The sequence below is a fragment of the Eublepharis macularius genome, chromosome 10 (assembly GCF_028583425.1).
Source record: "Eublepharis macularius isolate TG4126 chromosome 10, MPM_Emac_v1.0, whole genome shotgun sequence".
Lineage (NCBI taxonomy): Eukaryota > Metazoa > Chordata > Lepidosauria > Squamata > Eublepharidae > Eublepharis > Eublepharis macularius.
This window is the reverse complement of record NC_072799.1, coordinates 59730023-59755220: the sequence shown is the minus strand read 5'-3', so window position 1 is coordinate 59755220 and position 25198 is coordinate 59730023. Positions and strand designations below refer to the sequence as shown.

The following is a 25198-nucleotide window of genomic DNA, read 5'->3' as shown; positions in this document are numbered from 1 at the left end:
GCCACCTGCTCTGCTCCTGATCCTAGCTGGGTGAAGGCGGGGGGCAGACATTTCCAGCTGCTCTGTTCTTGATCCCAGCTTGGTGAAGGCAGGGGCGGGCATTGCCACCTGCTCTGCTCCTGATCCCAGCTGGGTGAAGGTGGGGGGCGGGCATTGCCATCTGCTCCACGCCTGATCCCGGCCTGGGCTTCACGCCATGGTGCACTCTCTGGAGGGATGGGCGATCTCTTCTCGGTTTCCCTCCACAACAGCACCCTCTGGAGGTGCACCAGGGTAGGAAGTAGTTGTCTGGAACACGGTTAGCCTTTTAAATAATTGGATAAGGAATAATGGCTGGTTAAATCCAGTATTCTCTAACCTGGAAGAGAATCTGACTCAGATTTCAGGGATTCTGGATTGTTTTAAATCTCTGAAACTTGTTTCTGGATTACCCAGATATTTTTGGTGTAAACCACAAGTAGTTGTTACAGGAAAAATCTGAAGCTGTAACAAAAGGAAAAAATATGACCTGTCTAGAAGCCTCTGTGTAAAAAACAGCAGCATTTCTCCCTCCACTGCTCAACTCATGAAAAGTCCAAAATGTGACTCTCTTACACTAAAGCAAGTCTTCTCCACTTGATAAAACCAGGGTACTAGTACGTACAGTCCCATGCTGGCCCTTTACCCCTACAGAATGAATACAAATCAAAAACAGCACAAAATTACTGCTGTAGCCTCACGACAGCCCTAACTTGTTATTAAAATGAGTATCAGACCCCACTCAGGAAGGTGTGTGTGATTAACTCAAAGAGCAAAATAACATGTCAGAAAACTCAGAAGTAGTCAGCCCTTGAATCCAGGCTCAGATAAAAACATTTCCACCCTTTTCCTTTTACTCTGAATCAGTACAAGAACAAAATCAAAAAGAGTCCAGTAGCACCTTTAAGACTAACCAATTTTATTGTAGCATAAGCTTTTGAGAATCAAGTTCTCTTCGTCAGATCCACAGACTAACATGGCTAACTCCTCTGCATCTAGTACAAGAACACTATCTACACACTGATGTCAAGTGCCCTATCACTTGACAGTGATGTCAAGAACTCTATCTACATTGATGTCAAGTTGCTGGCACACAGAGGTGGTAACAGTGCAAGTCTCCCTTGGACGGCAGCAGGGAAACTCGACTCTAACCTAAGCTCCTTCAAATCTTGGTCCCACAGCAGATGTCAATGTAATGTCAAGCCAGCAAAAGAGGCAATGCGAGTTAAAGTATTCCCACTGAACTCATCTGCTCCCACCTCCTAGTTCACCTTCATGGAACCGACTGAGATAGGGGTCCATTTAATTCTGCAGCCCATCGCAGCACACCATCAGCAGTATGTAAGTTCCAGGCAGGCCACCATATCTCTGATAACAGGATGTGCAATATGCACACTGGGTGATGGGAACTCTACAGAAAGGGTATTTTGCCTAAAGAACTAAGGCTGGCAATGAATATAGGAAGAAGTTATGGTCTGCTCAAAATCTTACAGATGCTTCATCTCAGGCCACAAACACTCGAAAGGAACATCTGCTCTGACTGGGGATGCAAAGGCAAAGTACCCCAGACAGGTAAGCAAGGGAAAGATACGACTTGCCTCAAAGTTTGGCAGCTGCCAGTATTTCCCATGCAAATACTTTCCATTCCCTGGGGCATTACTCCCCCAGTGCAACTTAAACTGCTTGGGAAGACCATGTACTTTCATTGGAGCCTTCTAAGAGAGCTATCGAAGCTGTGTGTTCCACCTACTCTGAATTAGTTCAAAAAACACTTATCCGATATAAAATGCTATGGAAGCAGTGAGGTGAGATGCCTGGATTCTGTGCCCATCCAGTAAGCATGTGCCCTTCTGCCAAGAGAGTCACTAGTGGCACAAGGCGGTTTGCACTTCTGTCCACAGGGCTCCTTCTGAGCTTCATGCAACTGAAGGCTCTCATTTTGCGTCTTGTTACATTCTGTGCATGTGCTGGGGCACGGTGACATTTTAGAGAGATGCTGAGATTGCTGTGTATAGCTGGGCTCCTTCGATGCATGGTTGGCCTGCCACTGCATGACTGGTGGATGACTGCAATACTGCCATGGACTCCAGTGGTGTTGCTATGTTCTCTGTCCTTTAAAAAAGCCTCTCTCTTTTTTTTGCTTTCTTCCTTTGGGAAAGTGTAGGCTCTCAGCTATGCCACCCTCGTGGGCTGCCAGCATGCAGCAGGACCACAAGATTATTCTAGTAAACGAAAGAGCATCAGCAGAAGCAACACAGCCAGGAATAAAGTTGGATTATTATTCCCCCCTGTGGGTCTACTGAGCAAGTGACGTCAACCTATCATGTCTACGAACTCCTTCACCATGGTAACGGCAGTTAAAATCAAGACAAATCACCCTTCAGGTTCGAAACAGACTCCTAGCTGATTCTCCCTCCTGTGATTTGAAGATGGGTTTTCTGCATTTGCCTCTGCTTGGCTATAGGAAAGGTCACATCAATAAGAAAGGAAAGCCAGGTTTGAAAATAGCTTCATATTGCCAACAAGAAATCCAGTTTAGGATTTTTTTTTATAAGGAGTCCTTTGAACATTGTTTCATGCCACATTATTTTCGTCACAGAAATGTTTGCCTGTTCCAAATCCACGCTATGAAGTCATATGTCCCAGATTCCATCTTTTGCAATGGCAGCCTGTAATTATTTGCTGTCAGTCAACAGGAGGCATGAGAGGGAAGTAAAGGTCTCTGTTCTGCAGGATTCTGCAGCCCAGCATGTGTGTGTACTAGCTCCAAAAAAAACCCCAAACCCCACCATCATACATGAGGCAGCAGCCCTGGTTAAGGCAGGCATATGGAATTTATAGGTGAAAAGTGCAGGAATACCAATTAGATTTGCAAAGGACTTTATGCCTCTGGCTTATACAACTGGAACAAAGCTCCTGAGCTAAATTTAACTCAGTATGCAATTACAGCAGTTTAGATCAATGGCTTTTTTTTTAAAGGCAGAATGCTAATGAAAAGCTTCACCACAATGGATGCCCTTTGATGAAACAATACTATGCAGCAAAGTAAAACTGCTATACCCATTTTGGTAAATTTGGCATTTATGGGAAAGTTGAATCGAGATAACTGGACACATTATGCTTTTATTTATAAGAACATACTAATGGCCCTATTGGATCAGATCAGCAGACCATCTAGTCCAGCAACCTGTTTCGCACAGCAAATAACCAGCTACCCTGGAGGGCCAGCAACCAGGGCACAGAGGCCAATGCCTCCTCCTAGCATTGGTATTCAGAGCTGAATACTGAGATTCCTTTTAGGCACCATGGCTTGTAGCCACTGACAGACCTGTCCACCATGAATCTAACCCCATTTTAAAGCCATCCATGCTTGTGGCCATCACCATATCGACTGGCAGTGAATTCCAAAATTTAAATACTCATTAAGTAAAGAAGTATTTCATTTTGACTGTCCTGAATTGATTGTCCATCGACCTCACTGGTGCCCTGAGAGCTGGTATTATGGAAGAAAAAATTCACCATGCATAATTTTATCGTCTTCTGTTATGTCCCCTCCCCCCCCCCCTAAACTGAGAAGTCCCTAGACTCTTTAGTCTTTCCTCATAGGGAAGATGCTCCAACCCCTTAAAAATCTTGGTTGCCCTCCTCTGTACTTTTTCTAGTTCTGCAATATCCTTTTTGAGATACAGTGACCCAGAATTGCACACAGTATTCAAAATGGGGCCTCACCACAGATTTATACAGAGGCTTTAATATTCTGGCCCTTTTGTTTTCAGTTCCTTTCCTAATAATGCCCAGCATGGAGTTTGCCTTTTTCACCACTGCCCCCCCTCTCCATAAACCTGCTGCCAAACTTGTGCCTGCTTGGGTCAAATGGTGGTGCTCTGAAGAGAGACCAGCGTTCCCATTAATCACAGCAAGCTGAGGGCAGAAAGACAAAGAGATAGAGCCAATACCTATCAAGGATGGCTGACAAGCTTTTTGACTGGGCGAGTCTATCATCTTGTTTGTCCACCTTTCCTGCAACTACTTTTCTTCATTATTCCCAGAACAAAACATGGCTGAGGGCCTAATTAAACAAGATACTAAGAGTTCCAGTGTCAATCATCCTAAGTGTTTTTTTCTTGATCAAGAGCAACCATACCAGAGTCTGAATCAGCTAAGGATCACAGTGTGGGAAAGAGGTTAACCATTTCCACATTCACTGTCGCAAACTTAAATGATCCTATAGAACTGCTATTTTCCCCCTTTGGGAAAAACTTGCAAGCAACTATATGCTGCCATTTTTTCCCTCAAGTGGGGCAATTGTAGAGCCATGTTAGTTCAGGACAACGGTGCGAAGTGTGTTAACCACCTCTGCAGTCCCAAATTGATAGGGTTGCCATATGGCTACAATTTACAAAGAAAAATGGCTTAAACCCTTCGAATTCTATTCCACGGTATGTCTCTTTCTTAAGAGTGCCCTACTATAGAAGGGCATTTATGATGGCTAGGCTAAACACCTTTCTTTCTATGGTTATGGAGACCATTATGCTGGTCTACTTTATTCAGATAAATTGTGTAAATGTGGAGATCATCAAAGTGAGACTTTGGAACATATTTTGTTGTTTTGTCACTTTTGGGAGGACTTGAGGAAGAAATATTTAGGGCAGTTTATATTTTATAAACTATCTCTTTTGCAGGGATTAATTCAGACTTATTATTAGATAACAATAAAAGGACCACATTGTTGGTTGCAAATTTTTTGTCATCAGTAATTAAATGTAAAAGGGGATTTTAAAAGCATCGTTTCAGTGTGATGCTGGCCAGTTGGCCATTAAAGCAATATCACTTAAGTAAGTAAAGTAAGTACAAAGGTACAATACTTGGGAGCGTCAATCACTGAACTCGTATCCCAAATCCCAGTGTCACATCCAGTCAGGCCATGATTTCCAGGTGAATTGCTAGGTATAGGTTGGTTCTTTCAAAACTATTTCCTGAAGCTGCATATTTCTATATGAAATTTCTTTCTGAGCTTGGCATTATTTCATAATGTTCCATAAAGTGTGTTGGGGAAACGTTACAAATAGTACCCAAAAACTCCCGTGTCAAGGATGTGAAGAAATATGATACCAATAAGACACTGCTTTTTGAGGCAGCATAACCAGGACTGTAGCTTAATTTTTCCCCTCTTTGTTTTATTTTCCTTTCATATAGTGCTCAGTAATGAAGAAATTACCTGAAGATCACACTGGCTAGCAACGTGAGGAATTTTTACCTTCCTCAGAGTACGTGACACAAGACCCTGAGATATTAAGCATATCTTGACTTCTACATAACCTCTTCTTTTGTAGCACACTATAGTTTTATGTAATAGTAGGTTGTCTACTGTGATATATGATCCTTCTATTATGGAAATTTTGGGTGTGGTGGCACCCATCAAATTCCTCTGCTTTGGTGTATCATGCTCTCCACCACCTGACCTCTCTTATTCATGATACACTATGATTTAGTGTGGCCTTAACAGAATTATCTTGTAAACACTAATCAGTTAGAAATCACTGAAATTTCAGATATGTGCTCCTTCTCTGACTATCTTCTGTACTGGCACCACAGGTCCATGTAAAGAGATGTGGGTTAAAAGTGCTGCAAATAAACAACAAAAAAACTCTTTTAGGTGACTAGATAGAAACAGTATGGTGGATGGGAAAGAAAGGTTTAAAAAACAATTTATTTTAACTCTTCTTCTTCCTTTCAGTAACTCTAAAATATGCATGACTTGTCTTAGTGCCACAAATAGGACAGGGAATATAAGGAAATAGTTCCATGACTTGATCAAAAAAATCATGGAGAACACTTCTGCTCACTAGAGACAGAGCTGGTGTAGCCTCTCAGCTATACACACCAAAAGAGAGTTTAGACCTAGAATAGAATACCCTTGGAAAGGGGCAACAAACAAAGAAGTAACACAATAACATAGCCTTGTGTAGATCAGAAGTTGTTTAGCCCATATTAATAGATATTAAGTGCTGAGGTCCAGGTGCATCTGAGAATAGCAAATAGTCAACTTCACAGAAGTTCAAAGATGGGGTGTATTGATTGCGGGCCAAAAGATATTCACATGTATAAGAAACACATAATCACTATTTTTAAATATACCTAGGGTTGCCAGCTCCAAGTTGGAAAATTCCTGGAGATTTGGGGGGTGAAACCTGGAGAAGGCAGTGTTTGGGGAGGGAAAGGACCTCAGTATGGTATAATTCCACAGAATCCACCCTCCAAAGCAGCCATTTTCTCCAGGTGAACTGATCTCTGTGGCCTGGAGATCAGTTGCAATTCCAGGAGATCTCCAACTACCACCTGGAAGCTGGTAACTCTAAATATACTTCATTACAATAAAAATCAGCAGAAATCAACTAATTATTTTTATATATTTCAAGTATAGGTAACTTTGTATGGTGCTTGAAGTTATAAGATGATTAGTTATCTAAGAAGGTGTGCCCTTATATCAAGTGGGACAGCTAGGTATTGTTAGGTAGTACTTTTAAATATCTATAAATATGGAAAGTTGACATGACTGGGAGCCTCTTGTTAGAAGAGGTTCCATGTGTGAGACCTGCTTATCTTTGGGCAAGATATTTTTATGTCATTGCTCTTTAAGTATCCATGTAGCAGTAATGGATGGTATAATTTTCTGCTGAGTTAGTCGATGCTTAAAAGGCAACACAGTTATAGTGCAATAAAGGTTTAGAATGGAAGCAGAATCACTTGTGTACTGTACTCATAATGAACCTACAATGTTATTGAGGTATACCTCTTGCCAGGAATTAAATGATCTGATATAAGAAAGCTAACTAGATGCCTACGTGCACACTTATATCTGAATCAGGCTTGATCAGTCATCTGGAACATCAGCAAAATCAGCACTTCTAGAGAAGAGAGGAGAGGCTAGATAATCATAACGAAACATGCCAAACACAAAATTTTCATATTATGCGGGAGCTTCTTCTATACTAAGCAAATACATCTATGATAAAGAAAGCAGGAAACTATTGCATTATCATGTTAATTTACATGCCAAGATCCTGATTGCAATTGTTTTAATCCAGAGATTGTAATCTAAATTAACCTGAAGCCATTCTGAGATACTTTTCAGACTTAAAGAATTCTGCTCTTTCAAAATGATGACTAGTAGGTCAATGAGTTGCTAGACTATGGATATACCATGCCATGGATATTTGGAGGGAAAGAGCAAACACGAAAAATACCTCATTATGAGGGGCAGTCACTACAACATAATACAGCTGGTGCTCTTGAATAAGAACTATACTGATGTAACCCTGGAAAATGCTAAGATTTTTACTACAGTAATAGAACAATAATGACGGAGAGACATCATAGTGTTCTTTACAGCTATGGGGAACTTTAAGGATGTCATGTTAAGATTTCCCACCCCCTGAGAATCTCCTGCAGGGAAAATGGTGTTAAAATATGGTTATCGCATGTTGGACACATGTCAAATTTGGTTGAGGATGCATTAAAGCTTACCTTCATGTCGATCTCTGTGCCATGAATCTGCTGAGCAACTGTTTTGATGATTCCAATGACAATATCTTGGAGGCCTTCTCTTTCTGAATAGTAATGTAGAATGAGACCCTTCCCTTTTTCTGCATCAGTGCACCTGAAGGAAGGGGCACGCATACCCGGGTATATTGTAGCAAGATGGTCATGCAGAGCATCGAGGTTCTGCAAGGACGGCATTAAGTCAAATGTGAGAATCCAACTTTCCAGTATTTCCACTAAAGAACCTATGCCTGTGAGGTATCTCTAAAAAATATTTGGATCCCTTTTGTATTAGATAGGTGCCGCCCAGCAGCCTAAAACTGCTGAAATTGTTAGATCTGGATTGAGACAACAGGAATTAAATGTTGACTGCCAACTCATATTCTCTCATACCTATCTGCTTTACATTTACTTAAAATGGCTAAAACGAGGGTGATAATGGCAACATAACAGCCTGTGCAAAAATATTCATACCAAATTCTACTTTGCATCCATCACTACTATAATTATTTTCTCTACTTCTTCTACATTTTCTAATACTACACTTTTCAGTGATTGTTTGGGTATCTCTTTAAAAGCATACCAATGAATTAAGATGTTTTGAATGCACAAGTTTTATCATGCCCCTTCACTTAGCAACTGTAGATCCTCAAAGCTTTGGAAAAAGCTTGAACTTTGTCTTCTGTTCGTGATGAAAAGCTTCCACTGTTGCCTTTTTCTCTTGGGAGGTCTCCAAAAATAATGAATGTCTTATAAATCAATTCCTTAGGCTTTAGTCAGCCTATTATGGCATCCTTTGCATAGTTGAAATGTACATATTTATCACTTGAAATTTATATTTTGATTGAGCTGACAATTATCAATAGCCAACAAGCTAATCACTTCTGCATCCTAGGGTATGGTTTGAAGATACACGATACAGCAATCTTACCCAAGTTTGGGTTTGGAGTGAATGGGAAACCGCCTGGATTCCTTTTTATGATGCCTGAAGTTCCATAATGGGAAAACGAAGGATATAAATAATATAAAATAACTTGTAACAAGCAAGGAGGACAGAGAACAGAGTCCTATAAAATAGCTGAGATAGCAACAGAGATGTTGAGGTTGCTACAAGGCAAAATGCTTTGGGTATAACTCTCAAAGCATAAGACTGCCAGTGGCTGCTGCTGTGGTAGGATGGACAGTAATAAGAGACCACCACCACGGAGGGTTACCAACATCTACCTTAATGGTAGATGATGCAAGGACAGGGAGAGCAGAGACAGGTACTTGGCAGATAAGTGGCCCCTTTCCTCAGACAGTTTTTTATTACTTCTTTGTTTACAAAATGTACACCATGCCTTTCTGTCCTCAGTGAGCCATCAAGGCAGCAAACAGATCAAATAAAATAATAAAACATATATTAAAAATCATTACAACCAAAACAAAAACACATCGTTCAAACCAAGTTAAAATGCACAAGCAATACAATAAAATACACTTACATAAAACAGAAATTAAAAACAGTCCCTAAAGGAAGGATCCCTGAGGGAATGTCAGATGAAACAAATAAAAGTCTTCACCCACTGGTGGAAGACAGCAACAGAAAAGAGAGTCTCTCTGGGGACAGATTTCCAGAGTTTTGGTGCTGTGACCAATAAGGCCCTATCACGGATTGCCACCTGCCTAATCTCAGGGTTACAAAAACAAACAAGCCGTGAAATCTAACTAATAAATGTTTCTATTGCAAATCAAGCAAATTTAAAGCAATATTATAGTCAACCTGAACAAGAGAAACAATATATATATATACACATACGCCAAAATGGAAGGCAGGTGCTAAAGGCAAGAATATTGAATGACTAGTGGAAGTGTATATGCTTGGACTGTGATATAACGACTGCCAGGATGAAGAAATGAAATAGGCAGATTGCTGGCTTCCAGTCGCAGTTGTGTATCAATTCTTCTCTGCTACCTCTCATTGTTTTCATATGAGACCATATACACCATTTCTTCAAAAGAAATTTATTGCACTGAAGACCTTCTGGCATTGTTTTACCACAAACTTACTGGGACTTTGGTGATTACTGCTCAGACCTCTGGTCAATTCTAGGCACATAGCACTTTAATACTGTACAGGAATTCTTGTTGAACTATATTTGAATTACTTTTGTATGATGCTTTGCCCTCTGTAATCACTCCCCCTGTGTATATATATATATTGTTTCTCTTGTTCAGGCTGACTATAATATTGCTTTAAATTTGCTTGATTTGCAATAGAAACATTTATTAGTTAGATTTCACGGCTTGTTTGTTTTTGTTTCTCTGTATATTACCGTGATACTCTCTACTTGCTTACTAATCTCAGGGTTAAGCTACAAGTGACGAATGACACTTGAACAGCAAGTGAACAGACTCACGTGTATTCCTCCCTGTTCACTTGCGCTCCACTTGCGCGAGTGAACAGGGAGGAATACACATGAGTCTGTTCACTTGCCGTTCAAGTGTCATTCATCACTTGTAGCTTGGCCCTCAGAAGGTGGGGGCACTTGAAGAAGAGCTTTAGAAGATGACCATAGTGGTGTGATAGGTTTGTAAAGGGAGTAAGTGGTCCTTCAAGTGCAAGTGCATATAGGGCTTTAAAGGTCCACACCAACACCTTGAATTGTGCCCAGAAACATACTGGGAGCCAGTGTAGATAGTTCAAGATTGGAGACATATGGTTCCTACAACTCAAATCCTAGCCACTGCAATCTGCACCAGTAGAAGTTTCTCTATACTTTGCAAGGGAATTGCAGTCATGTAATCTAGATGTAACCAGCCACAGTGACTAGATTTTTTCTGTCCTGGAAAGGCTGCGACAGGCTAACCAGTCAAAAAATGGTAACAGGAACTCCCGGCCACATCTGACACCTGCTTAGCTAGCAGCAGGCCTGAATCCAACAGCACCCCCAAACTACAGATTTGTTCCTTCAAGGGGAGTGCAACTCCATTCAGAACGAGTGACACCTTCTGCTCATCAGCAACATTTCTGTCTTGTTCAGATTAAGCTCCAGTTTATTAGTCCGCATCCACTTTAAAACTGCTTCCAGGCACTGGTTCAAAGTTTCTACAATCTCCCTGGGATCAGCTGGAAGCATGAAACAGAGTTGAGTGCCATTTGCATATTAGTTAGAACCCAACCCAAATCTTTGGAGGACCTCATCCAGTGGACATTGAAAAGCACGGAGAACATGTAGACACTGAAAAGTTTAGAGGACAAGATGGAGCCTTGAGGACCCCACAGGCCAAAGGGCTGAGCAGCAGCTCCTCAGCATCTTCTGAAGCCCACCTCCATATAGTATCGTAACCACCACAAAAGAGTGGTGGTTCTGATACTGCCAGTCACAGCCCAGAAAGCTGACCCAGAAGGATTCCATGATCAATGGTACAGAAAGATGCTGAATGTCCAGAAGAATCAACCAAGTTGCACTCCCTCAGTCCATCTCCCAGCATAGGTCATCCAACAGGGTGAGCAATACTGTTTCAGTCCCATAAGCAGGCCTGAAACAAGACAGGAAAGGATCCAAACAACTTACACACCTTAACTGCCTTTTACCTCACCTCACTTCACCACCTGCCACTGGGTTGAGGTAATATCTTTAACAGCAATCTCAGATACCGCCATCACAAATTGGTTAATTCTGAATTTAAACCACTGTTTTGCTTCCTCAAACTATCTCCCACAGGAGGGCTTAGCAAAGGAGACACCCAATCCACCTGAGTGGAGAATTTGGTTGGAGAATAACAGCAAAGGCATATTCTTCTTGGAAAGGAGGACAATCTTCTCTGAAGTCCATGAACAGTGTTTACTGTGGCTTAAAAGGCCAATGGGAAAAATACAAATACTTCTTTTATTATCACCTGTTAGAGAAAAAGCTGAAGGAATCCTCTCCTCCCACAAAAGAACATAAACAAAATCTCTCTTGCGTATCTTTACGAAAAACTGTGGACGTATCCATCTAGGCAAAGCTAATTTTTGTGATGCCTTTATAGAACTACAGAGTTACTACCAAACTTGGAGGAAAACATATTCAGAAGATGTAAATTCCTTTTTCAAATGTTCTAATATTTTTCCTTACTAGCTGAGTTTAGGCTGATGTAGCTTTAAAACATAAAGCTATGTTGCTTGGCATATGTATGGCCCTGTTCCATATGAAACTATTTTAAGCACTATGAAATGCAAAAGACAGTATACTGGGCTATTTTAAAATACCAGTAGAGAAATAAACTACTCCCTAAAGTGTCTTAGATTAACCAACACTTTGTGTCTGATTGATTTTCTTTTGCTGGTTTTCACATAAGAACACCCTTGGGGTTTCTCCAATTGCATTTAGCTCCAAGCTGCCTTTCTTTCACATGCTCCTTTGTAGTGACACTCACAATACTTGCATAGCCCCACATTATTTAGAAAGGAAGAATTACATCTTTTAAAAAGACTAATTATACTTGATTCTTTTTGTTTTACCTTCAAGAGAGGTCCCTTGTGCTTATATCCTTTAAATAAACCTTTCCCCTAAATATTTCAAAACTTAAAAAGCAAAGGCAAACACATCCTCTAATTTTTTTTAAAAAGTATGTTCAGTTCAACTGCTGATGTTAATTTGACTACATGAATTGGAATTTTTAAATCTCTTTGAATTTTTGTGCAGACCAAGAACAGAGGACTCAAGACAGCTCATAGCCTTTGAGCAAATTTACACCACAAATAAACAAACCATTAACAGGTATACGGTACAAAACAATAGATTTTGGGGTATTTAAAGCACCAGTTTGGTTTTAAGTCTTTTGTTCAATAAGAATAGACAATCACACATAAAGTTGTCCTCATACTAACTCAGACCACCTAGGCCAATTCTGTCTACTGTACCATATGTCTGTCTATGTACCATATTCCAGATGTTTGGGAGCAAACTTGGAATCTTTTGCATGTGAATATGTACTCTACTACTGAGCTATGCTCTCAATTCAACCTCAGATTCATTAATATAAAAGGCCATAACTGGGCCATTGGGGAGAGGCTGCAAGGAGGGAAGGGGAAAGGTAAAGACAGGTAGGCAGAGAAAAGTGGATGGGAAGAAGAGAAGGAAGTAGGAAAAGGGGGAGAGGCTACGTGGGACAAAGAAGGGAAAGAGGACATGGTGAGGAAGGGGGAAAAGAGACCACACGTCTCTTACAGGTCCCCACTTGTTCCTCTCTAATAGAACAGCCATAAACCAGTCATTTCTGCTTTGGAATACAAGAGCCAGATTTTTTTAAGGTACAACCCGATGAATATTTCGTTGAGAGCAAGTCCCACCAGACTCACCTATGAACAAGCGCGAGGACATGAGGCTTCCTTATGCTGAGTCAGACCACGGGTCTATCAAGACCAGCCTGGCAGTGGCTCTCCAGGATATCGGGAGGTTGTCTTTCACATCACCTGCTACCTGATTCTTTTCACTGGACCTTCTGCATGCAAAGCAGATGCTCTACTACCCAGCCATAGCCCCTCCCAGTACACTGCATTGGTTTATTAGTTGTTTATATTAAAATTGCCGTAAGACTGCCTAGTCAAGACTGGCTGTAGATTACTCACCTGCAAAAATTCTCTGACATTTGAGCCCAGGACACGCAAGATGGTGTCATAACCAGATTCTTGGCAAAATACAAAAAACATCTTTCCAAACATCTGAAGGATTTCCCCAGCATTAAGATCTACACAAAACACAGAAACATACAAAAACCCTTTTAAGTTACCTGAAGACATTTGAGCCTTTCTCCCCTGCTAAGCAAACAATTCATACTTGACACTTTCTAATTAGGTCAGGTCGACAGGGGTGAATGGGAAGGAGTGGCAAAAAACCCGACGCACAAGGCCTTCGGTTCACATACCCAAACCGTTTCACTCAGGCACCTCACTGAAAGATGACTCTACAGAACACGGAAAATATTTATTTATTTAAAGCCTTTCCAATCCACCTTTCTGCACAAATGTGGACTCAAAATGCATTTTATATACTTAAAACAACAACAGCAAAATTTAAAATGACTACAAACTTTTTTTAAACATCGTATGGCTTTCAATATAAAATCAGCTACTCAAACCAAACCAGTCTTTAAAATCAAACTGCTTTACATGCGCTTCTAAAAATGAATATTGAACACAGCAATAACTTTTTAGTTATATTACTGTCTTTTTCTGGCTGAACAGCCTATTGGCTTTAAGACCTATCTGGAATATGGAAAATGGTTACGGAGGAGCATTACTTTCACTAATAATCTGTTCCAGGATATCAGAAACACCACTGAAAAAGCCCTGGAACGGGGGCTTATCATCCAATCCCTTTACAGTTCCTAAATTCACAAAGCAGTTTAGATATTTAATATCAACATCATTTAAAAGGATAATGCCACATGCATAGTATGTTATTCCCCCATAATCTTCCGTTTTAAATACCCAACAACTGGTCCCTCCCACCCACGCTTTCCTCTGGAGCCAGCAAGAGAACATTTGGGAGGATGAGAATGATGTGGTGCTACATGCCAACATCACGTCTGGGCAAAACCCCGGTATTGCCACAAAATTTCCAAATCATCAGCTGACACACTGACAACATGTTCCGGTTTTTACCCGGATGTGAACTTGAAATGTAGCGCAACATCATTTATGACCCTTGTTCTGCCTCCACAGCTCCCAGAGGTGCCATACTAGATATGAGTATGTAAAATATTTATCCTTCATTATTAATACTGAACGACCTAGTCCAGTCCATCCAACAGATTCCCTGTCTTTTCAAAAGAAAAATCTCATATCTTTACACCATAGAAGGCTATGCAGTACTTTATTTGTTATTGCTCTTCACTTTCCCTATTTGCCCAGAGGCTCACATGGAGCAGATTCTACTGTCCACCCTCCAAGCTTCCTAAGCTAGAGATTTATTTTTAATTTAACTGATGTTGTTGCTCATAACTATCCAGTGATTTCTTGAAAAAGTAATTTAACAGTCATCTATTTGGATTCATTCTCAACAGAAGCTTTTAGGCATTTGGCACTTTAAAAATAAAGAACTGCGAACTTTGCACCCCCCACCCCATCACTCTGTTCTCAAAATAACCAAATTGGATAACCAGCTTTATAATTAAGACTGCAGTCCTATGCACACTTATCTGGAAATAAACCCCATTTATCAAAGCTGAATTTATTTCTACGTGAATATGTACTGGATTGCATAACAATCTTCACATTTGCTTATTTTACTCTGATAGTCATAAGAATAAGAAAAGTTAATATTCAAGTGACTGAGGCTAAATCATTCAAGTCAGGGAAGCCCTCCGTAACCCACTCCTACTCCATGCCTTCCAAGATTTCCCAGTTGTTTTTGTTTCATTTCATTTAGTTTCTTTCTTTCTTAATATGTAAAAAGGGACCTATTTGTACAGCATAAGCATTGTTTATTCTTTTTAAAACTTGTCTTGAGCCAATCTACCCAAAAATGTGGTTCTGTATCCCAGGGATCTCATGCTTACCTTTGGCTGGCCTTATATTTTAAAAATGAAAATCAATACTACACAAATTTGTTCTCCACTCCATTTGGGTTTCATTGCTTCAAGTCTTTTTTCTAGTAACAAGTATTTACATTTCCCTATTATTCTCTCATCTCATCATCTTTCTTTTTCTGACCCGCTTCAATGCTGGTCTTTACAGTAGATTACATTCCACATGGTCAAAGGATCTGTTTATGCAGGCCTGAGATACTCGAAACCGTAACACAATTTTTCTCTTCATGCAAATTTTATGATTGTTTAAGAACTTCTCTGATAAGCCCACTTCTTGTAACATTCCCCAAATGTTCCAATTATTATCATTTATTTAATCTCTTGTTGGGAAATGAAAATTATATTTCTTTGGTGTTGCCAAATATATTTTGGCCGCTCCAAAAATTCAAGCCATTGCTCAATGCCAGGATAACTATGAAGCAAGTCTGTTGTTTTTAAGAATGTTAATCTATGTTATTTTAAATATAAACTTTTCTTAACTTTGGGGATTTTCTTAAGTTTTAACAATGTCTGTATATTTTGTATTATTTTGTCTAAAAGCCTATGAGCTATTTAGACTTCTTTGATTAAATGAATGAATGAAATTAAAGTCCATATTCCTAGGATTTTTCCGTAGAATGACAGACTTGCCAGGGAAGACTTAAATTTCTGCCTTTGTTTCTTTCTACATATTATTCCACCAACCACTGTAAACCAAGGAAAGTAATAGTTTAACAGCCAGAACTTCAGTTTCCCCAGAAGTGACTTTTACTGAAAGAAAGTGGTATTTACTCACTTAAGACTTTGCTTGCTGCAGCAACCAAATCATATGTTTTAGAATCATCATAAATGATTCTGACTAGGAACTGCCCTTCTTCATCCAGTTGTGCCTCCTTCCTGAAACAAAAATAGAAAACAAAATTAATTTTTATATATAACATATATGGAGCTACAAAGCAATCAACTATCATTTACATCAGGACTTGAGTCCAGTGGCACCTCAGGCACCAACAAGATTTTCAGGGTATAAAGCTTTTGAGCACCACAGCTCCCTTCTTCAGATACCCTAAAAATCTTGTTGGTCTCTAAGGTGCTCCTGGATTCAAATCCTGCTGTTTTACTGCAGATCAACACGGCTACCCACCTATAATTTAGGACATGTCTTTTAGAAATTCAAGTGGTTGACTCTAATGTTTGAGAAGTCTAACTATGTATTGAATTATGCTGTATTGATATGCACCCTCCCCTGAGCTGCCCCCCTCCCCCAAGTTCTCGAGTGGCAAGAAGTTCAAGGGGCTGGATGTTTTTGTAGCATTTGCTTTCTTTATAAAAATAAAGAGGTACTTTTTCAGAGCAGCAGATCCATTACCCAATATCACAGAGATCCTGCACCACGCAGGTATATCAGCCAACTCACAGCAGTCAATCTTTGTCCCTTCCCTGTCCCTTCCAGAATCTTCCAGAGATTCTGTGCGATATAGCAGTTAGAGTGTTGGGCTAGGATCCGGGAAGCCAGGTTCAAATCCCCATTCTGCCATGGAAGCTCAATGGATGACCATGGTCCAGTCACATCCTCTCTGCCTAAATTACCTCACAGACTTGTTATGAGGATAAAATGGAGTAGAGAATGCCAAGAGGAGAGGAGACAGCCCACTAACCCATCAGCTCTTTCCCATCATGCCCTCTGATGTGTGTGGGAATTAAGCAGTGGCAGTCCAAGTCTCCTCCTGGCACATGCCACCCACCTGGCTTTCCCAAACCTCAAAAGAGCCTTTTCTCTCCTTCTCTCTTGTACCCACCACCACCATTTGGCTCTGTAGGAACTGCTCTCGGGAAGGACCAAGGTTCCCCACTCCCCACTGTAGGCTTCCCACTCTGCCTCCAGCCCCACAAGGTTATGACCACCTACTGCAAGATCCAGGTGCACTCCTTCTGTCTCCAGATGTTATCAACAAAAGAGGTATTCCCTTCTGTGCCAGGAAATGTTATTATCTCCCTCTGCTCACCCCACTAATCAAAGGGGCTGGCCGGATAAGCTTACAGGAAGAATCATCTCTGGCATTTTAGACCTCCAAATTTCAGACCTCTGTCTCCCCACATCTGAAAGGGCCATTTTTTAGCAGAGAGACTTAATTGGCCACTCTTTTATCCGCAGCTAGGCAGGGCATCCATATGTATAAAGCCCCAGGCTGAGTGCAGTTTGGAAAACATTTGGCTCCCTCCCCCTCCTGTCAGCTAAAAAAGAGGTAACAGTGTTTAAAACTACAGGTTTAAAGAATTTGGAACTAGCCAAAACTTCAAAAATAAAACTTATTTCTCCACATCTCCCCCTCCCAAGATTCAAGTAGAAGAACACTCTTTTACAGAAGGCTGTTGTGCAACAAACCAAACAAAAGCAGTCACAAAACATTTACATGATACATAATGCACATTAGAGAATCTACTCACAGGTGATCTGATACATAATCATACATAGGAGTCCGTTCCCTTTAAGAGTCTGTGTTCTTCCTAGAAATTAAGTTTGCAACTATTCTGATGCACCCAGCAATGTGTTCAGACTCCTCAATCTTCCAAGACCACCTCTGACGTATGTGCTTGAGTTTTTCATACACTGCAGCCTTTGTAAAGATGAGTGGACTCAGGGCTCATTTCGAGGGGGAACGCACAGGAACAAAGTTCCAGCAGTTCCCCAAAGAGGTCACATGTCAGGTGGCCCTGCCCACCTGACTCGGCCATTTTGGGACCGTTTCAGCCTGGATTGGGGCCGAAATGGCCTGGATCAGGCCTCTGACGGGTGGTGGATCCCACTCAGCAGCAGCCCGAACCTGACCATTTTGGGCCCCTTTTTGGCTATTTTCAGCCCTTTTTGCCATTTTGGGCCCTATTTCAGCCCTGAATGGCCAAGATTCAGTCCAAAATAGCTAGGATAGGTGATGTCAGGAGGTGTGGCATATGCAAATCAGTTATGCTAATGGCACACTTCCGATGATGTCAAGCGGTGTGGCATATCCTAATGAGTTATGCTAATTGAGTTGTCCTAATGAGTTCCTCCCGCTCTTTTTCTATGAAATGACCCGAGTAGACTGTTAAGAGGATGAACTCTTCCCCCACAAATAAGGACTGAGTTTGTACAGTGCCCAGGGAAGCCCTGACCTGCTTCTCAGTCTTTAGGGCTTCCCAATTCTGGTTTGCCTCTACCTTGACCCTTACTGGTGGGATGTTCCTAAATAAATCACCTCTAGCATCCCAAACTGACATTTGTCCAGTTTGATTATGAGACCTGCCCCCTGGATAGCACCTAACACTTTTGCTAAATGCTCCAAGTGTGACTCCAGTCCTTGCTAAAAATTGTGATACTAACATAAACTGCTGCTAATTCTAATATGCCACTCAACAGTTCTTCACCAGCCACTGGAAAGGTGCAGGAATGTTCCTAACTCAAAAATGTCACACAGTAAACTCATACAGACCATCTGGAGTGATGAAGGAAGATTTAGCTCTGGCTTCTAACTCCAACTCCATTTGCCAAAACCCCTGAGAATTCACTCTGTAAAGGGAGCACCTGATAGGCAGGTGAGAACCTGTGCCTATTCCATGCCTAGCCAAATCCATTCTCCCATAAAATGTAGTATTCCACTCCTCCATAAGAGGATAGGGGAATGATGTGAGGTGCTTTGGGTCCCCACTGGGGAGAAAAATGAGGTATAATTAAATAAACAAACAAATCTAAACTGCTCTTTCTTCACAAACTGACACCCATCTGTCCTTCAGTGGGACAGAATTCCACCTCCTCTGAACGCCAACAGATGCTTGGAGACAGCCATGTCCTAACAACTTAGACTTACTTCATTAAGAAACATTTGTCATGGGTTCTGCTTCTCCTTTGCAGGCATGCCAGTTTAGACCAAAGCCACTGGATAGACTCATTCATCATAACTCATTCCTCCACATTCCACCACTCTCTAAGAAAAAACCACAGAAAAACTCCTGAAAGTACAGGGAAATTCCTGCAGATTCCCACTTCCACATCCTATATACTTCTCCAGGATCCCTCATTCTTCAGGAGTAGTGGAGGGGGTATTGAGAAAAAGGGAAGTCAATCAAAAACCCCACTGTGAACTCGCTCCATGTGTCTACAACAAGATGAAACCATACAGGGGTCATTTCGTAGAAAAAGAGCTGGAGGAGCTCATTAGCATAACTGATTAGCATATGCCATGCCCCTTGCCATCACCAGAAGTGTGTCATTAGCATAACTGATTTGCATATGCCATACCCCCTGACATCACCTATCCTGGCTGTTTTGGACCCAATCTCGGCCATTCCGGGCCAAAATTGGGCCCAAAATGGCAAAAGGGGCTGAAAATAGCCAAACGGGGCCCAAAATGGCAGAGAGTCTGGTGGGCAGGGCCACCTGACATGTGACCTCTTTGGGGAACTGCTGGAACTGTGTTCCTGCACATTCCCCCTCAAAATGAGCCCAGAAACCATAAGTGATGAAATGGATCGTATCTATCTATCTAAGAGTAAACACAGAGATATAAAGGTAGTAAGCACACACATGACATGAAGCCGGGGAAGTATATCCATAAAAGTATGGGACCTTGGGAGAGGAGTTCAGAAGAATTGCCTTCCCCTACCTCTTGAAAGTAACATGAAGGCATAAGGAATAATTCAGTTTGTAATGAAAAAAAATGCCACTATGAGTCAAGAGTAACGTTGCTTATCATCTCATGCTTACACCCCAAAACCCAATCTGCAGATTAACTTTTTGGATGTTTAGTAGCCATTGGGGAAACATAGCCATTTATTCTGGATTATTTCCAGAAGAGATGACTTTGGAAGACTTCTCATTCCCGGCAGGTACGGAAAATGGGAGGGAGGGCCATAAATGGTAAACACTCTGAAGCATTCACTACACAATGAATATACCAGAACAGGAGATGGAGGGTAGTATATTTTTCCTAGCAACAAAATATTGTGGTGTGAATGGTGAGTGTAAGGAAAATATTATTTCCCAAGAACAACTGCGCTGATCTAGGAAAAGGTACTTTTGTGTCTTACAGAAATTTATTTCAGGCGTGTTTATTTTGATCAGAATTCATCCCTTTTTGTCCATTCTCGTATTTGTTGTTAGAAAAACAAACTTTACAAAGTGTAGTTAATCATTAAGCTGGCTATATTTACAGGCTCCCAAACCTGCCTATATTGTTGTTTTTGCTCAGTAGAATAGCAGCACACAAGTACTATGGTATGAACAGCCACCACTGTATTTATGCAACCGTTTTTGATGGAGAGTAAGGCAGGCCAGAAAAAAAGTAATGACCACGCCCATTGGAAAAGTATCAGTTGTCATGACGGTAACCATCAAATTTCCAAGACTGGAACATGTCAATTCATGCTGCCATCTTCAGAAATGCTTCCCCTTCGGCTAGAAAACCTACTACATTTCATTAGAGATTTCATAAATGTGTTCATACTATTCATAAAATTTCATAATATTCGTAACTTGAATATTAAGGAATTTTCCTGTGTCACACAACCATCTATCATTGGAAACTGTACATCAAAAATGATTGCTCCAAAGAAGCCTCAAACTAAGAAAAACAGGTTTCGCTTACCGTAACTGTTGTTCATCTAGGTCTTCCATGCAGGCACACATGGGGACTGCGCACGCGCAGGCCTGCCGATATCGGAGGTTTTTATAGCTCAAGCCCACCAGGGGGCGCTCTCGCCTTCCACCGCGCATGCGCGGCCATTTTCCCGCCTAAATGGACTATAGAAGGCGGAGCGCCCCACACATACCCTCAGTTCCCCTTTCGCCGCCGTACAACCATCAAATTTCACCATACAGCGGGGAAGGAGGGAGGGCATGTGTGCCTGCACGGAAGACCTAGATGAACAACAGTTACGGTAAGCGAAACCTGTTTTTCATCCACGGTCTTCCTGTGCAGTCCCACATGGGAGATTATAAAGCTTAATACCTGGGCGGAGGTACCACAGTCAAGTCACTCAAAAATAGAATGCAACACTGCGGTGCCCACTGCAGTTTCCTTCCGGTCCAGGACGTCCAGCGCATAATGCTTGATAAAGGTATCCGCTGAAGCCCACGTCGCCGCTCTACAGATGTCATGCAGAGGAACACCTCTCAGCAAAGCCGCAGACGACGCCAAGGACCTAGTGGAATGGGCATGCACCTCTAAAGGACAAGGTAAACGTGCAGAATCATAACATGTTAAAACTGTTTGAACAACCCATCTCGCAATGGACTGAGATGTCGCTTTCTTTCCCTTCTTTTGTCCTGCAAAGCAGACAAACAAATTAGAATCCAAACGAAAAGGCTTGGTACGATCCAAATAAAAGAGAAGAGCCCTGCGCACGTCCAACGAATGGAGGGCCCTTTCCGCATCCGAAGACTGCATCGGGAAAAAAACAGGTAAGGAAATGTCCTGAGACATATGAAACTGAGACACCACTTTAGGTAAAAAGTCAACTTTAGTCCGTAAGACCACCTTGTCTGCATGAAACTTCAAATAGGGGGGTTCTGACGAAAGCGCAGCCAGTTCCCCCACCCGCCTGGCTGAAGTGATCGCCACCAAGAAGGCCACCTTCAAAGAAAGGTAGCGTAAAGGACAGGTAGCCATAGGTTCAAAAGGTTTAAACATCAATCTAGTCAAGACTAGTGGTAAAGACCATTGAGGGACAATAGCTCGAACCGGGGGGTACAAATTATTCAGTCCCCGGAGAAACAATTTCGAAGTGTAGTGTGAGAACACTGATTTTTGATCTATAGGAGGATGGAACGCCGAAATCGCAGCCAAATATACCTTAACAGAACTATTGGCCAAACCCCTCAATTTAACCTCCCAAAGGAATTCCAAAATCTCAGGCAAGGAGGAAGAAAAAGGGTCCAGATTCCGGCCTTGACACCACCCAGAAAAACGCTCCCATTTGAACGCATAGGACTGCCTTGTAGAAAGGCGTCTAGCATTCAACAAAACACGAGCTACAGCTTCAGAAAACCCCGATTGTGAGTTATCAGCCACGCTGTCAGTTTGAGTCGTTGAATGTCGTGATGCCAAACCCCCTCCCAGGACAGAAGGTCCGGAACGAGTGGCAACCTGACCGACTGCGTTTGCAGGCGAAGGAGAGTGTGAAACCAAGGCTGTCTCGGCCAAAAAGGGGCTATCAGTATGACCGTCGCCCCCTCCCCTTGAATCTTGCTCAGAACCCTGGCCAACAGGGGGAATGGGGGAAATGCATAACACAGAGGACCCGACCACTCGACTTGAAATGCATCCCCAACGGACCCGGGGCCTAGACCCCCTCTGGAACAATAGCGATGGGCCTTGCGATTGTCCAGTGTGGCAAAGAGGTCCAGATCCGGGAAACCCCACATCGAGAAGATCGGAACGAGGTACTTGTCTCGAAGAGACCACTCGTGAACATCCCGGTGTAGTCTGCTCAGCTGATCTGCCTGGAGATTCTCCACCCCTGGGATGTGTACCGCTCTCAGCCATACCGAGTTCCGTATGGCCCAAGTCCACAGCTTCATCGCCTCGGTACAAAGGGTCGCCGATGCCGTGCCACCCTGTTTGTTGACATAAAACATTGCAGTCGTGTTGTCCGTCAACACTTGTACTGACTTGTTGCGCACGGTATCTGAAAAGGAGATCAGTGCATTTGAAATAGCCCGGAGTTCAAGGAGATTAATATGTTCCGAGCGTTCGGCCTGAGACCATGTGCCGTGAGCATAAACACCCTCACAATGAGCTCCCCAACCCAACAGGGAAGCATCAGTGGTCACAGACAGGTGAGTTTGGCGATAACCAAACTCCACACCCTTAAAGAGATTCGCATCTGCAAGCCACCATTCTAAGGAGGCCACCACCCGCCTAGGAACTGATAATCGTTTGTTCTGGGAATCAGAATTAGGCGAAAAACTGGAATTAAACCACATCTGCAATTGTCGCATGAACAGTCTGGCGAATGGAACCACGGCCGTAGTAGAGGCCAAACACCCCAATAGAATCTGGATAAAATGAGCGGACTGAAAACGGCAGCGCTTCAGCCTAAGGACCATACCCTTAATCCTGGCCGCCCTGTCTGAGGGCAGGAAGCCAGTATTCTTGATCCCATCCAAGACTACCCCTATAAATTGTACAGACTGTACAGGGGTCAACTTTGACTTCTTTTGATTAACAAAAAGACCCAGTCTAAGGCATAAGTCTAAAGTCAGGGATACTTGGGCAGCCACGTCAGTGGCAGAACCACCGACCAGGAGCCAGTCATCTAGGTACGGGAAGATTCGGCAGCCCTGTAACCTCAGATGGGCCACCACCACAGCTATACACTTCGTAAAGACCCTAGGAGCAGTGGCCAAACCAAAGGGTAAAACCCGATACTGGTAAATTTTACCATCATAAGTAAAACGTAAGTACTTTTTGTGTTCAGGAAAAATAGAGATATGGAAATAAGCGTCCTTTAAATCAAGGACCGCAAACCAGGAGTGCCTAGGTAAAAGGGTCAGAACCATTTGCAAAGTGACCATTTTGAATTTTCGAACTTTTATCAGCTTATTAAGGCCCCGTAAATCCAAGATGGGTCTAAGACCACCATCCTTCTTTTCCACCAGAAATAGGTTAGAGTAAAACCCAAAGGGGGCAGGATCATGGGGCACCTCCTCAATCGCACCCTTCTGAATCAAGGTTGTCAATTCAGTTAAGATCTCCGCATGCGGAGGCCCTGAAGAAAAAACAGGGAACTCACGAATTCAATTTTATAACCATACTGAACAATATCAGAAACCCAAACATCGGAACCGATGGACAGCCACTCCCTCCAGTAAGCACAAAGCCTGAACCCAAACATAGGCTCAGGTCCCTGTAATTGTCAAAATTGTTTCTGGGAGTGGGGGGCATCCTTAGCCTGTTGTTGCTGAGAACCAGGCTTGGGACGGTGACCTTGTCTGCGCCTGGAAAAGGATTGTTGAGGGCTCTGGTAACTCCTCTGAGACTGATACGAATACCCCTGATAAGGCTGGTACCGATATGATCTGCCCCGCTGAGAAGATCTGAAGTAAGGTCTGGCGGGATGCTGAGGAGCCTGGTGCAGAACGCCATAGGACCGTGCTGTGAGACGATCCGTTCTCTTTTTCGACAGATATTCATCTGTCTTCTCAGAAAAAAGGAGCGTCCCTTCAAAAGGTAAGTCCTCTACTTTGTTCCCCGTCTCAGGCGGGAGAGCAGTCGTGCGGAGCCACGCAAATCGCCGCAAAACCACTGAAGAGAGCAAGGAACGTGCAGACGTATCGGACAAACTCCTGCTCGTATTAATCTGGTGTCTCGAGAGGCGGGTGGCCTCCTCTTGGATGACACGCAGGAGGGTCCGCTGGTCTTCAGGGAGTTTGGGAAGGAAAGCAGCCACTTTCTTCCACAGGAAGAGCTGGTAAGCCGACATCATAGCCGCATAGTTAGCCACTTTGATGGCAAAAGCAGCAGAGGTGTACAATTTCCTCCCCAGAGTATCAATCTTTCTACTGTCTTTGTCAGTAGGAGCCGACATGGAACCTTGTTTGCCTCTTGCCTGCATCTCCTCAGTGACTAAGGAGGAAGGAGGTGGATGGACAGCCAAGAAAGGATGGTTTTCGTCCTTTGTACGATAAAGGCCTTCCACTTTTCGGTTAGTGGCGGGGATAGAAGCAGGCTTGACATTGAGCTTCTTCCACAACTCCACAAAACCATCGATCAGCGGAAAGGCTACGGAAGGAGTGGAACCTGAGTAGATATGCTGGTAGATCTTATCAGTAAATTTCGACTCCGTAGAGGTCGTTTCCAAATCCAGTGCTTTAGCCATTCGCCGGAGCAATTCATTATAGGCCCTGAAGTCGTCCGTCGGCGAAGGTTCTTCCGCTGGGCCAAGTTCAGCATCAGGTGAATCCGAAGGAGGGGACTCATAACTCCTTGGTCGGTTCCGATGGTAATCAACCTCAGAAAGGTGTGGTGTTCCATGCGAGTCGCCATAGGATCGGATCCGAAAGGAAGGAGACATCGAGTCCCTTCGAAAAGAGCGGTCCGATCGGAGCGGACTATCCCCCATGTAG

General features: G+C 42.6%; 1 protein-coding gene across 3 annotated transcripts in view; it reads right to left on the bottom strand.

Annotated features, from left to right (window-relative positions):
* GUCY1B1 (guanylate cyclase 1 soluble subunit beta 1) overlaps window positions 1-25198 on the bottom strand; it is a 70903-nt gene that overhangs the window by 19581 nt on the left and 26124 nt on the right. The window contains exons 1-4 of one of the 3 annotated variants that reach the window (XM_054990079.1): window positions 18942-19060; window positions 15893-15993; window positions 13157-13275; window positions 7546-7743 (exon numbers count right to left, since the gene is read on the bottom strand). In XM_054990079.1, the coding sequence (XP_054846054.1) occupies window positions 7546-7743; window positions 13157-13275; window positions 15893-15993; window positions 18942-19030 (507 nt within the window). In that variant the 5' untranslated portion in view covers window positions 19031-19060. The other 2 variants (XM_054990080.1, XM_054990081.1) reach the window with 2 other exon arrangements.